Raw genomic sequence first — 14,577 nt, forward strand, 5'->3', positions numbered from 1 at the left:
AGACAGCTCAGGTCCTCTTCTTCCTAAATTCCAACCACTGCTTCTCAGGCCCCACCTTGCTTCACTATTAAACCCGGCCCCTCAATCCCTTGGCCACGCCCCCGTGATCTCCCTTAAGTCCCACCTCCTATCGCTCGGTTGGAAAGCGAGGAACTATTAGGAACTACAATTCCCAGAAGACTTCGCGAAGGAGTTCTCGCGAGTTGCGAGAAGACACGTGCGCGGAAGGAGCAAGCAGCAGCGGGCCACAAATCTGGCAAAAGAGAGCTAGTGGTAAAGGGAGCTGGTGAAGGGGTGGTGTAAGGGGTAGAGGGCCGGGCACGGCCGGTTGACAGAGCGACTCTGATCGCTCTCCGCACTTCCGCTCTGCTGGGTCCCACAACTCCTCGCTACGCGAGGCTAGGGCGTTTGTTAGACAGAGTCAGTTGTGGGGTTCAGAGGGTCAGCAGTCAGTCCAGAGATTCAGTACTTGTCACTTTCGGTACTCAGGGAGTTGGTAGGTTCAGTGTTTGGGATGCCAAAGAAATCCGTCTTTTGATTCAGAGTTCATCATCTAAAGGTTAGTTTTAGGTTTCAGGGATTTTTGCTGGGATTTGGGATGCATCAGATGTGGATCAGCGTTAGTTCAGTACTTAGGATTCATTCTTAGGGTTGTAGTTAAATATTTGGAACTCACTTAGGATATGAGGTTCAGTATTCATGGTTCACAATTGGGGTTCAGGGCTTAACATCTAGAAGGAGGATGCAGTAATGGGGACTCTGTGGGTTTGGGTTTACAGGGTGGTGTTTTTTGAGATTTGGATCTGAGAAGGCATATCTTGCTGAGTTTCTGAGGTTGCTGAATTTGTGACCAGAGGGAAGTCTGTTAGGGGCCAAATGGGGTGTGAATTTCAGAATTTGGTGGGATCACTGTGGGATTTGAAGGCCAGCTGGAATCTGGGTGGGATTTGAGATTTGTGGGACTTATGAGTTGATGTGTCCAGGGCAGGGCTGTACAGGAACTTCGGATTTACAACCTTGGAGAGGACTAAAGGTTGCCGTTTAGGGTTTGGGGTTTGGTTGGGGTGTGAGTCTGGTTCCTGGATTGGGGTGTGAGATCTGAGCCTGACTTTGTTGGGATTTGAGGTTTAGGTAGCAATCGACATCATGCTGAAAGCTGTGATCCTGATTGGAGGCCCCCAAAAGGGTGAGGAGCCAGGGGAATGGGGGAAGGAGGTTGGGCTGGAGTGGTTGATGGGGTGGGGGCAGAGGGAGAAAGGAAGCTGAAATTTGCTTCTTTCTTCTCTCCCAGGGACTCGCTTCAGGCCCCTGTCTTTTGAGGTGCCCAAACCCCTGTTTCCTGTGGCGGGGGTCCCTATGATTCAGCACCACATTGAGGCTTGTGCCCAGGTAATGCCAGAGGCTTCCCTCTCCCACCTCCCTTCCTGCTCATCTTCATGCCATATAGTCCCCTTTCCCAGCTGTAACCTTCCCATGAGGCATAACTTCAGGGACCGCCATTTAACAAATGACAGTGTGAATGGCGCCCCCAGGAGTTGTGCAGTGCAACTGCCCTGCTGTCTCCCCCTAACCTGGTCTCTCTTCTGGCCGTGTGCTTAGATTTCACTCCTGTTTTTAAAGCATGGACTGTGAGATCAGGCAGGAACTTAAGAGACAGATTAACACTGTAGCTTAAAGCACAGAACTCATACCCTCGCTCACCGTGGAGCTAATTTCTTTGTCACTTTTGGTATTGGGACAGGCAAGGTTTCATTTGAATCCAGTTCTCTGCCTGCTCTAAAGACTTGAGCTAATTTCCCACCCTTTTTGAGTCTTAGTTTTCCTTATTTGATGATGGGACTTCCCGTTGTGGCTCAGTGGTAACGAACCCGACTAGCACCCATGAGGACGCAGGTTCAATCCCTGGCCTCGCTCAGTGGGTTAAAGGATCCAGCATTGCCGTGAGCTGTGGTGTAGATCGCAGACGCGGCTTGGATCCCACATTGCTGTGGCTCTGGTGAAGGCTGGCAACTGCATCTCCGATTCAACCCCTAGCCTGGGAACTTCCATATGCCGCAGCTGTGGCCCTAAAAAGCAAAAAAAATAAAATAAAATGGGAGTAATTCGACCTGCTTTGTGGGGTGGCGAAGCTTGCAATGATGTTTGTAAAGTGCCTTGTACAAGTAGGCACGTGATAAATGGTATCCTCCCCTCAAACTAGATTGACAGATAATCGACATGGGAAGGTGGGATGAATGGATGCTTACTTAACACGGCTTGGTAATCAAAAATCTTTCCTAGGGTGAGCCCCAATTCAGATATGAGGGGACAGGGGGTAACAGAGTAATAAAACAGTAAAAGATCGGGGGCAGAGACGTCCTCCAACCTCCTCATTGTCCAGAGGGAAAAGCAGGCCAGAGTGGTAAAGTGAGTCCCCAGGGGCCCCACAGCTGAGAACGAAACTGTGGTCACCAGACTTCTGGGCCAGGATCAGGGACTTCTCCCTCCTGTCATTCCCTTCTATCGGGTATTTTCCTCTCCCAACCTCTTCCCTTGTCCCCAGGTCCCTGGGATGCAGGAGATCCTGCTCATTGGCTTCTACCAACCTGATGAGCCCCTTACCCGGTTCCTAGAAGCCGCGCAGCAGGAGTTTAACCTTCCAATCAGGTGTTTGTGGGCACGTGATGTATGGGGGTCAGGGGGCAGTGCCCTAAACCTGGGTTCTCAGGGGTGGGGTTGAGTCAGTTTGCTGGACTGCACCCGCACACACTAGGAGGGTCCTTTTTGGGGTCTCTGAATCCCTGAGGGTATTGAGTTTCTCTGTGGGCCTTGGACAGGTGTACCCCTGGGAGCAGGAGGAGTTAGGTGCCCAGGCTTGTGCCGTCTCCTCTGATCTCACTGAGCTGGCCTGGGGGGCCCTGGGGACAGGTACCTGCAGGAATTTGCCCCCCTGGGCACAGGTGGTGGTCTCTACCATTTCCGGGACCAGATCCTGGCTGGAGGCCCCGAGGCCTTCTTTGTGCTCAACGCTGATGTCTGCTCCGACTTCCCCTTGAGCGCCATGCTGGATGCCCACAGACACCGGCCTCACCCCTTCTTGCTCCTTGGCACCACGGTGAGGGGCCCAGGAGGGCTGGAGGATGCAGAGGGGGTGATCCAGAGAGGTTTCTGGAATGAGAGTGTTGGGGGAGGCAGGGGCAGCAGAGGGTGGAGGTGGTGTGGAGTGGGACCAGGGCTGGAATGAGCCAGAAGCCCCAGCAGTGGTGGAGGTGGCAGTGGAGACTGAGAGCCCTTTGGCTGCTCAGCAGTGGGGAGCTGGGCACAGCTGTCAGTTCTCACCCTTGCTGAAGGCCTGTCCGTGGCAGAGCTGCGTGCCAGGTGCCCCAGGGGAGGGAAAGAAAAAGAGAAAACAGACCTCGCTGCCCTGAAGTTGGCAGGTCACTGTCTCAGTGTGTCTGTTTTTCAGGCTAACAGGACACAATCCCTCAACTATGGCTGCATCGTAGAGAATCCACAAACGCATGAGGTGAGAGCAGAGGGGCTGGCTGGGCACTTGCTCTGTGAATCGTCATTCCCCAATCCCTCTGTTCTAGAAAGTGCTGGAACACTTTGGGGTGGGCCCATCTTGTCAGACAGTTGCAGCTGTTCATCGTATATCCCTTCTAGAGAGATTGGTGAGACTGAAGGGTAACAGTTAATGTCTGTGGGTGTGGTGCTCCAGTAGATGTGTGATCAGGGCGCTATGGGAGCACAAAAGGAGGCCCAGCCCAACCTTGCATGGGTGGGGATGGGGGGCTCCCTAGACAAGGCAAGCTCTGAGCTGGGTTTTCAGTTAGTCTAGATGAGGGGGACAGGAAGGCATTGAAGGTAGAGGGAACAGCATGTGCAAAGGCCCGGAGGCAGGAAACAGCATAGCACCTTGATAATCACAGAGGTCAGAGCATAATCAGCAAGGCAGAGGGTCTCTGTCCCTGTTTGTGCAAAGCTTCCTGCCCCTAAGCGTAACTGACTTCCATGCACCCCTTTTATTTGTTCAAGCTTTAGTATTAAAAACACATATAGGGAGTTCCCTTCATGGATCAGCGGTTAACAAATCCGACTAGGAGCCATGAGGTTGCGGGTTCGATCCCTTGCCTCACTCAGTGAGTTAAGGATCCAGCGTTGCGGTGAGCAGTGTTGCAGGTCACAGATGCGGCTCGGATCCTACATTGTTGTGGCTCTGGTGTAGGCTGGCAGCTACAGCTCTGATTGGACCTCTAGCCTGGGAACCTTCATATGCTGCCAATGTGGCCCTAAAAAGCAAAAACAAACATGTAAACAGGAGTTCCCATTGTGGTGCAGTGGAAATGAACCTTACTAGTATCTGTGAGGACGCAGATTCGATCCCCAGCCTCAGTGGGTTAAGGATCTGGGGTTGCCACAAGCTGCGGCAGTGGTTGCAGATGTGGCTCTGGATCTGGCATTGCTGTGGCTGTGGTGTAGGCTGGCAGCTGTAGTTACGATATGACCCCTAACCTGGGAATTTCCATATGCCGCACCTGCAGCCCTTAAAAAAAAAAAATGAAACAAAGCAATACATATAAACACACACATACACACACATGAATTTTATTTTGAAGTTTTGTGCTAGGCATTAGCTAGGTGTGAAAGAAATAGAGCCACAGGGCACTCCCTGCTTCTCAGGAACCTTGCACGAGTGGGAGAGACAGTCAAAAACCAACCATCACAAATGATAGAAGTGCTGCTGGTGAGGGGTGGCCAGAGGTCCAGGGTGCCCCGACCTGAGACGCCGTCTCTTGGGCAGACAGGAGTGGACCCACAGAGGAAGTGCTAGTGCCAAAGCTGAGTTTTCCAGCTGAAGAGATGGGAACGGGCACTCCAGGCGCACGTGTGCAATAGCACGGAGTTGAGTGTGGAAGGGCTGGGAGGTAGGGAGAGGAGAGGCATGAAGTTCAGACTTCGCTCGAAGGTGAAGGCCAGTGGCAAGATGCAGTGTGCATTCCAGAAAGACCACCCCAGCAGCAGGGAGGACCTGGAGGCCAGAGGGTCTGAGGGGGTGGCGGCAGTGGCCTCTCCTGCACTGACCCCAGCCCACGTTGTCCTCAGGTCCTGCACTATGTGGAGAAACCCAGCACGTTTGTCAGTGACATCATCAACTGTGGCATCTACCTCTTTTCCCCAGAAGCCCTGAAGCCCCTCGGGGAAGTCTTCCAGCGTAATCAGCAGGATGGGCAACTGTGAGGCAGGCTCCGTGGCCCTGGGACCCCACGTGCCCCCAGCCACAGGACCCCCACCCCCACCCCCCGCCCGAGTCCCTGCAGGCTCCGTCTCCACCCGATCACCTTCCTTCTCCTCGCCACTTGTCATCTCCAGCCGAGCCTCCCGGTCCCGCCCCTCCTAACCTCATTCTGTCCCTCTTCCTTATCCATCCCAGTTCCTCTTCTGTCACCACCTGCCCACTCCCCTTCTGGTCCATTTCTCTCCAGCCCCGAGTGTCCCAGAGATGTCTTTCAGAACAGACGGCAACACACACACTTGGGTGCACACGGGCCTGGGTGCAGACACACACACACACACACTCACTAATTCACTCAGGCTGAGGCTTCCCTGGAAGCCCAGTGCCCCTGAGCCCTGCTTGCCACAAGCCACAGTCCAGGGGTGGTCCTCCTAGACCTGGGACTTGTCCTCTTCTGTGGACCCCTGCCTCCACCCCCTCCTCCCCTGCCCGTCTCCCCATCTTATGCCTCATTCTCTCATCGCCATCTTCTCACTCCCAGCCATCTCTCTGCTTCTCTCTCCATCTCTCTGTCTGTATCTGCTGAGCTGGCATCTCCACCATCTCTCTCTCTCCCTCTCTTTCTGTGACTGTCTCTGCCCTCACCAGCTGCCTTCCTCTGGGGTGAGTCTGTCTGTGTTTCATTCCATCCAGTGAGAGGGAGGGTGAGCAGAGGCGGGGCTCAGAGGAGTGGATGCGGGGTGGGAGAGGTTGGGTGAAGCCAGGTCCGGTCGAGCTCCTTCTGGATGTGGAGCAGGGTGGGCAGCAGGTCTGTGCCTGGGGCTCCCCTGGGATGGCACCCCAGCCCCAGGAGGAGGGGGATGATGTGGGTGAGGGTGGGAGGAGAACTTCCTGGGATGAGCATCCCTTGGGAGTGGATTTGCCCAGACCTGGCGAGGCAGTGGGATGCCCTCTGGTTCCTATGCTCCAGAGCCTGTGAGGCCCAGCTGGGTAGCTGATGTCAGCATCCCTTTCTCTCTGCCAGGGAGGACTCTTCAGTCTTGTGGCCAGGGGCAGGGACCATCCGCCTGGAGCAGGATGTGTTCGCAGCCCTGGCTGGGCAGGGCCAGATCTACGTGCACCTCACCGATGGTATCTGGAGCCAGATCAAGTCTGCAGGGTATGGGAGGGGCTTCTGATGATGGGGTGGTTGGGTGGCAGGGGGTGGGGCGGGGGGTAAGGTTTTGGGGTGGTGGCCACAGGCCCCACTGGCCCCTGAGTTGCATTCCATTTTGTGGCCCCCAGCTCAGCCCTCTACGCCTCTCGCCTCTATCTGAGCCAGTACCAGCTCACTCACCCAGAACGCCTGGCCAAGCACACCCCGGGGGGTCCACGGATTCGAGGTACCCATGCTGCCCCAGTTCCTAACTTTTGCCCTCAGCCCAGCCCTTCTAGGCTCTGAGCCATGACCCCTGACCTCAGTCCCCAGCCTCCCTGAATGAGGTGTGGTTTGGGGAATTTGCCCTCAGATCTTCTCTTCTGCTTCTAGGAAATGTTTACATCCACCCGACGGCTAAGGTGGCCCCATCGGCTGTGGTAAGCCGTGGGCCAGCCCTGGGGAGGAAGGGTGGCTGTCAGGATGGGTGGGCCGACGCAGATACCCCCTGAGCTCGGAGGGCCGGTCCCTCCACTTTGTCACAGCCTGTCCTGATAGCAGGTCCCTTTCCCCTTACCTGTTCTAGGAAGGGAGTAGATTTGGGGCCCTGCAAGGCTTCCCGAGGCACATGGTTCTTCTCTTCTCCACAGCTGGGCCCCAACGTCTCCATCGGAGAGGGGGTGACTGTGGGCGAGGGTGTGCGGCTCCGAGAGAGCATTGTCCTCCATGGGGCCACGCTGCAGGTAGGCACCGTGACACACACAGCAGGGCGTGGTGTCCCAAGCGGCTGAGGGGAGGGGCCAAGCCCGAGAGCTCTGCACCTCCCATCATCCTGTTTGGCAGGAGCACACGTGTGTCCTACACAGCATCGTAGGCTGGGGCAGCACGGTGGGGCGCTGGGCCCGCGTGGAAGGTACCCCCAATGACCCCAATCCCAACGACCCCCGAGCCCACATGGACAGTGAGAGCCTCTTCAAGGATGGGAAGCTTCTGCCCGCTATCACCATCCTAGGTACGCGTCCCAGGGCCCTAGGCGGGGAGAAACCTCCACAGGTGGTGATGGCTGTGCCCTATGGGAGCATGTGTTGCGTGTGCATGTGCGTGAATGCATGTGTGTGTGTGTGTGTTTATTCTTTAGCAAACATTTACCAAGTGCCTGCCACGCGCCAGGTCCCGTGTGAGTCACTGGGGGCAGGAGGCCAGGGCACAGATGGGCAGGGAAGGATCCCTCCCGGATGGCGGTGGCCCCCAGCTCTTGGCCCCTCGCCTTCCCTCCTCTCCCCTCCCCACGGCCTCCCCCTGCTGCCCTCGTCCACGCTGCAGGCTGCCGTGTCCGGATCCCTGCTGAGGTGCTCATCCTGAACTCGATTGTTCTGCCACACAAGGAGCTGAGCCGCAGCTTCACCAACCAGATCATCCTCTGAAGGGGCTGCCAGGAGCCCCCCCCCCCCTTTCCTCTCCTGTCTGCACCCCTGAGGCTTCTGCCTGCAAGGCCAGCCTCTGTCCAGGAGGGACTGGAGGAAGCCAGGCAGGCTCTTCACATCGTGGGGAGCAACACGGGTGACCGGGGCCTCCCTCGCCACTCCCTAATAAACCTGGGTGAACCTTGGAGCCAGCGCGGACTCCGCTTGTGCCTGGGCTGGGGGTGAGGGGGGAAGGGGGGCAGCTGAGTCAGGCCCCCCCACATTAGCATTTAAATTGGAGTCATTGCTGCGGGCTCATGAATAATGAATCTGGAGCCCTGGTAAATCTCCCCCTCCCACTGCCTCAGCCTCGCGTGCTGCTCTGGAGGAAGGCCCTCCGGGCTCCCAGCCCGCTGGCCCCCACCTTCACCCCTACCCCAGCGCCGCTTCCCAGTTCCTCTTCACTGGGCCTGGCTCAGGCTCCGGAGGGGAAGGATTTCGGTCGGGTGGTGGGATGCGGGCAGCAGGCGCAGGGGTTGGGAGCCATGGGCCCGAGGTGGCATCGCCTGGCACCCGCTCTCCTGGGTTCCTGCCGAGCCCCGGCCCCGGCCCTTTTTCTGCTTTGCCAGCTCCATCTGCTCCCAGCCTGGCTTGGCGAGGTGGGGGTTTCTTCCCCACTTGAGGCCTGGTGTGTGTCTCCTCCTTCCCTGGCAGGAAGGGTGGGCCCGTGCCAGTACCTTTACCTGTAGAGGCGCACACTCCTGTTCTGGGAGGGGAGGGACCCTGGCCCCTTCCCACCACCCTGGCTCTGCCCTTTGTGGAGAGGGGTGGAGTGAGGTCCTAGTTTTGCTTCTACATTCCTGAAGCCCCAGGGAAACCCAGCCATCTCTCGTGTTTGCCCATGACCCCCATGTGGCCCTTCTGGCACCCCCCCTTTCTCCAGCTGTGGGTGCGGAGCTTAGCTGCCAGATGAGCTGGTAATGATCGTAATCTGCTAATTGAGAGGAATCTAATTACCCGGAGAGAATGGGGGGTAGGGCGTGGGTGGGAGGGAGGAGGGGGTCCTGGCAGCAGGCAGGGGTGGCAGGCAGCAGGGTGCCGGGGCCCGGCTCTCAGCACCAGGGGCTGGGACAGGGCCTAGGATTTCAGATCCTCAGAGCTGGGCCTTTAGGAAGGTGCGCTTTCTCAGGAGCTGGGCCAGGGGCAACCGCCCACCTGTAAGCCCTGTAGGCTGTGTCCGAGCGCACGTGAAGGGACCTGGTGTTGTAGCCTGCCCCACACCCGCCTTGACTCAGCCCCTCTCCTGGTTCTCATTCCTGGTTCCTCCAGCCCAGATCTGTCACCTCTGTGTGGGGTCCACAGGGACCTTCAGATGCCTACTCTGGGCCTGGGGTCAATCCCCTGAGGGGAGGGCTGGGAAAGGAGCGGGCCACAGGGCCAGGAGCTGGGTCCCTTCCTCTCCCTCCACCCCACCCCCAGTCGTGACCCTTCTGTTCCGAGTGGTTGGCAGAGGCCATGGCAGCTTCATCATAAATATGATAATTTAATTATTTTCTCAGCAAAACACCGTGAAATCCAATAAGTCTGTGTCAGGCCCTGGCCCCCGAGACCCCCCTCTTGGGCTCAGTGGGGGTGGGAACAGGCGCTGGAAGGGGACAGGGTCACTGTAGCAAGTGGAGGGGGGCTGGTGAACCTGAGGTCTCTAGCGTGCCCCCCCCCAGGGAGAGGGAGTCACTGTTGTATGTGTGCTCAGGTAGACAGGGGTCTAAGGAGAGAAGCTGTGAGGCCCCCCTCCTCTCCAGCCTAGTCTGCCATGGGAGGGGCCAGCACCCCTCCACTTTGGGGGGCACCCTGCCTCTGGAGGCGAGGGTCCCGGAAGCCCCCTTCACCACCCCTGGGACCTCACTGGCCCTGTAGGGGTAGGAGGGTGCTGGCCCCGCAAGAACGGAGGGAACCGGGGTGGGAAGGAGGGGATGAGGGGGGAGGGATGCGGGGGAGGGGTGCGTTCCTGCCATTAGCGCTTTTTTTTCGGTTTCCATAAAAAGATTATTCTGTAAAATCAGCGAGGGGGAGCGAGCTGGGGGCCGGGGAGCGGGGTGGGTCCCTGGCACCAAGCTGGGTGGGGCAAGAGAGGAGGAGAGCTGGGGACAGGGACCAGCCTGGAGAGAAATTTGGATGGGCTTCAGGAGCCAGCCACAGGGAGAGGCCGAGCCAAGAACACAGATTGGGGGGAGGCTGGCCAGGATGGGGTGGGGCGGGGGCAGGGCCCACGTCTCCCTCCCGCCCGGGCCTCATTCCACCCCCATCTCCATCCCCTCCCCCTGGCACTTAGCAGCCATTATCGGGGGAGCAGATTGCAGCCCCCTCCCCCTCTCCGGGAAGCAGGCACAGCTGGGGCCCCGCCACATCTGCCGCATCAGCACGGAGCACAGCTGGGTGTGCCCAGAGCCGCGCTCCCCAAAACATGAAGTGGGGGGCGGGGGCCAAGGAGAGCACAGACCCCTGAGACAGACACACTGACACCTCTGCCAACAGACAGAGACTCCTCGAGGCGAAGTTACACCCACCACCACACGCTCCCTCGTGTGCAGAGACGGGAGAACTGACAAACATGCAATTACTCTGCCCCGCCTGCCACCCCCGCCCCTTCCTCCTCCTCCCCTTCCTTCCCTCTGGGCTCCCCTCCACCCCCCTGGCCGTCTCCGAACCACCCTCGGCTGGCTCCCGTCTGGAGGGAGCAGAGGCTTCGTCCTCCCCCAGCGCCCCCGTCCGGGGGGCTTGGAGGACAGGAGGGCAGGGTGGTGGTCCGAGGCTTGAACCTGGGGAAGCCGACACCCTCCCCACAAAGAAACCCTCCAAAACGCTGGTCCTTGTCACCCTGGACGTGATGAGGTCTCCATCCCAGGGTGGGCTGGCTGGGCACCCTTGGCTGTTGTCAAGGTCCCCATGACACTCTCGAGGAGGCACTGCGTGTCCCGCACGTCCAAGTTCTAGACAGAGCTCAGCGGCTTCCAGGGCCGGCCCCTGCCACTCCCCTCCATCCCGCAGCAATCCACCTGTGCCCTCCCCTCGGCAAGGCACCCCTCCACTTAGCTCTGCTACCCGGACTGGTACGGGGCTCCGTCAGTGGCAGAAAAGTCCCCTTCCTCGGCAGAGATGGTCAGGAATCCCTTCTCTCCCCCCTCTTTCCCAGGCGACGACCACCATTGGCCTCTGATTAAATCCTGCCCCCCCCCTCCTTGGCTTGGGTATCTTGCCCTCAACCCTCGCCTCCCTGCCTCCCCCCACCCCATGTCCCTGCTTCCCCCGCCCCTGCCCCTCGGAGCTTTAATCCCTCCTGCTGCTGTGCCGCCTTATCTGCTCCCAGCAGCTTTTGCTGCTGCAAAGCCCTCTCCCCCTCCTTCCCTGGATCTTCTTCCCCCCTCCTCCCCCCAGCTCTCTCTTCGCTCCGACCAGCACCCCCCCATCTCTGCCTCTCAGGCCCCCGTGATGACTCCTGGCTGACACCGGATCTGTACCCCAATGCCCTTTGCCCTCTCCAGCCTCAGCCCCGATGTGGCCACCTGCCCACCACGTCCACATTGGCCTCTTCCCATCCCAACCCTCCCCCACAGCCCCACAGACTTGGTCCCACTTCTGACCAGCTGAGATTTTTCATCTTCCTTCCTTCCCCTTTCTCCCTTTCACAGCCTCCCTCCCCAGTGTCTCCAGCTGCCCCTCGATCTTGGACCTGGTCCCCTTCAATATTAGTGACCCACCGCCTCGGCTTGGGCATCCCTGAAACGAGACGCAGGGTCGTGAGTACCAGCCACAGGAAAGGGGTCAGGGCTGTGCTGGCCCCGCCCCAGGACCGGGCTGGGGGCGCAGAGTGTGGGCGGGCGGTGGGGGCAGGGCCTGGCGGCAGGACGCTAACCCTCTTCAGTTGCCTCAGATCACGTCCAGGCCTCCCCACCCCCTTCCCTGGGACTCTCATTAACCGCTTCTCCTGCCTCGTCCGCGGCATAAATAACCCAGATAAATCAGCCGCCGTCCGCCCCCCGCCCCTCGGCCCCCGCACAGCCCGTTTGTCACCGCTGCTCGCTCACCAGCCTGGCCTGGCCCAGTCCCGGCCTCCGCCCCCCCATCCGTGTCCCTTCCACCCACTTCTGTCCCACACTGGCTCACGCCTTGTTCCGCACCAGAGCCAGGCCTGGGACAGGTGTCTGGGCTGGGGCGGGTGGCCAGGGGGTGTACTCTGGGAACAGGGGCGGCTGGGGACTCTCCCTAGGAAAATGCTATCTAAGAGATGGAGGGTGGGTCGCGTCACTGACAAATGGGGCCACCCAGGCAAGAAGTCTGAGTCTCACAAATGCTGGGAAGAGGCAAATGCTGCTCAGCTTGGGGGTCCCTGCCCGGCAAAGAGGTAACCCAAGAGCTTGGGTGCTGGATTGGCCTTGCAGGCTCCTTTGAACCGCTCCCCCCACCCCCCAGCTGGATTCCAGGCGGTCTCCGAAACTACCTATTGGAGCAATTTGTGCAAATAAAACCTCCATGCCCCCTGCCAGGTGCTCCTGCCCTTCCTCCCCTCTGCCCTCCCCCATTCCCCCTGCCCTGCCCTATCGGCTCTACAGATGCCACTCGAATCTCTACTTCTCAGTCTGTCCACCATTTTTGCTGTCAAGGAGCTGGTTCTGCCCCCTGGGGGGTGAAGGACTGGACTGGTAACAAACCTGGGGAATGTGGACAACTGGAGGACAGAGGGTTCCCCCCCACCACCGAGCCTGCACCCTGATTCCCACCCCCGGAGTCCTTGGCAGCCCCTCCTCCTTTGCTCACACCCCACTCGGGTCCTCGCCAGCCACACTTGGCCCTGATGCTCACTGCAGGGGGCAGCTGGTCCCTTGGGAGTGGGTGGGGGAAGCGGGGAAGAGCTGGGGGAGCTGGGGCGCAGGGCTGGGGGTGGGGGTGGGGAAGAAGCTGGGCTGGGCCCCAGGGACCAGCTGGGCAATGAGCCGGGGAAGCAGCCGGGAGGCTAAATGAGGGAGATTATCACCCAACTGCAGCCGGGCAGAGAGGGAGGCAGGCAGGGAAGCGCGGAGAGGGCGGGGAGAAAGGACGGGGGCCAGAGGGGAAGGGGGTGTAAAGGGATGGGAAGGGGGGGTGCACGAACACAGAAGAGGCCTGGAGGAGTCGGGGGCGGGGGGCAAGGGATGGACTCAAAGGACTGGTTGGTTGGTGGGGGGACTCCCGCTGGAGTCTGGGAGACTGTATGATGGGGACAATTGGAAGCAGCTGGCTGTGGGGCAGTGGGGGGCGGTGCATGCAGCTAACTGCTGTTCCACTTCCCAGTGGCCTGGAACTCCCCTCGCCACCGGCTCCCCAGCTCTCCCCAGCTCCCCATGCTGGATTACAGCTCCCATTCCTTCTAGAGGCTGAAGGCTCCCTGACATGCCCTCGGGAGGGAGGAGGGTGTGCTTTGGGCTCATGATGGAGGTCAGGTTGGGGAGTATGACCTGGTGATCTCACTGGATGGCAGGACAATCTAGGGACACACAGAGTCCTGAGCGGCAACCAGTGCTAGGGAGAGCTTAGGGGGCGGCTCCCCGCTTCCTTGGCAGAGTCCCAGACTGAAGTAACCTTAAAAAAGCAATTAAATCACCTTTTAAAAAAACCCAGTAAAGAAAAATCAATAACAGGAGAAAGGGGAAGAGAGAGGCTGGGGAGGATAAGGAGGTGGGGAAGGAAGCGCTGGAAGGGTCTGGTGGTCTAGCAGGGAGGGGGGAAACGTGGGGGGGCTGCCTGGGTAGGAGGCAGCGAGATGGGGACTGTCTGGGGTCATGTGGAGACTCCCAACTGCAAACTCAGCAGCTGCTCTCAGTGCCAACCCCTTTCTCCTCTGGGACACCGCCAGCTGCAGCCCCTGACCCCAGGGGTCTTATCTCCACAGTCTGGGGGAGCTGGCTTTGGGGGAAGCCCAGCCAAGGAAGCTACTTTGAAAAGAGAGGCTGGGGACAACCCCCACCCTGGATGCCAGCCAGGCCTGGGGTTGGGGGTGCTGTGTGTGGGTGGGCTCCATGCTGGGATGACTTGTGAAGGACGGGGCCTGACCTGGCCTTGCAACCAAGGGCGAACAGCGTGGTCCCCTGCCCCCCAGGGGAGCCAACCCCAGGCCAGGCAGGGGTTGCGACTGGCAGGGCAGGGCTGCCGCAGGGGAGGGGTGGCCGCTGGGCAGCGGGTGGACCTCGGGCTCTAATCCCCAGCAGCTGCCGTTTCCCTCAGATCGATTCCCTTCTCACTTTTTTTTCAGCTGCTGGTTCCGCGGCTCGGATCGATGGAGCCGCCTCCCCCGCCCCTCTGAGCTTCCTCTCCCTGCTGCTCATTAGCGCCCCGATTAATCAGCCCCCCCCTTTCCTCTAGGGGACAAGTGCTTCCTCTCCTGAGAGGGCTCAAGCACTCACACGCCTCCCCCACCCCCAGAGCACTAGCTGCTCACTGCGACCACCCCCAACCCGGGGGCACCCAGGCATCATCTCCCAGCTGGCCACCAGGGGCCCCACCACAGCCTGTGACAACAGTCCACATGCCCGCGTCTCCTCTGCAAGCCGGCAGCCACCCAGGGCTCCCCTGCCCCTCTCTGCCAGGCACCCCCTGCTTGTTTCTTTAGGGTTGCATTCCCTCCTGTTCAAAGCCAACACATCTCTACTCCTCCAATACCCTGTCTGGGCTTTCTCACCTCCATCATCCCTGCTCTCTGCTCCCCGGGCTGTCCACCCACCCTCCCCCCACCCCACCCCCCCATAACCTGGCCTGGCCTCGCATTTAGGAAACATCGGGGAGGGCAAAGT

At 59.5% G+C, this 14,577-nt stretch overlaps 1 protein-coding gene across 13 annotated transcripts; it reads left to right on the plus strand.

Annotated features, from left to right (window-relative positions):
• The first annotated feature begins 207 nt into the window (after positions 1-207).
• On the plus strand, positions 208-11,620 carry GMPPA (GDP-mannose pyrophosphorylase A). Of its 13 annotated transcripts, none has more exons than XM_084998185.1 (13): positions 208-559; positions 1,132-1,186; positions 1,292-1,389; positions 2,543-2,646; positions 2,908-3,094; positions 3,446-3,505; positions 5,086-5,216; positions 6,240-6,374; positions 6,500-6,597; positions 6,744-6,790; positions 7,001-7,093; positions 7,194-7,362; positions 11,443-11,620. In XM_084998185.1, exons 2-13 carry the CDS (start codon positions 1,147-1,149, stop codon positions 11,532-11,534), a joined length of 1,254 nt encoding a protein of 417 aa, XP_084854311.1. In that variant the 5' UTR covers positions 208-559; positions 1,132-1,146; the 3' UTR covers positions 11,535-11,620.
• Positions 11,621-14,577: the final 2,957 nt, after the last annotated feature.

This window comes from Sus scrofa, chromosome 15 (assembly GCF_054392235.1).
Source record: "Sus scrofa isolate SSC_HxYL_T2T_F1_AM1 chromosome 15, Sscrofa_HxYL_maternal_Yorkshire_Landrace_v2.0, whole genome shotgun sequence".
Lineage (NCBI taxonomy): Eukaryota > Metazoa > Chordata > Mammalia > Artiodactyla > Suidae > Sus > Sus scrofa.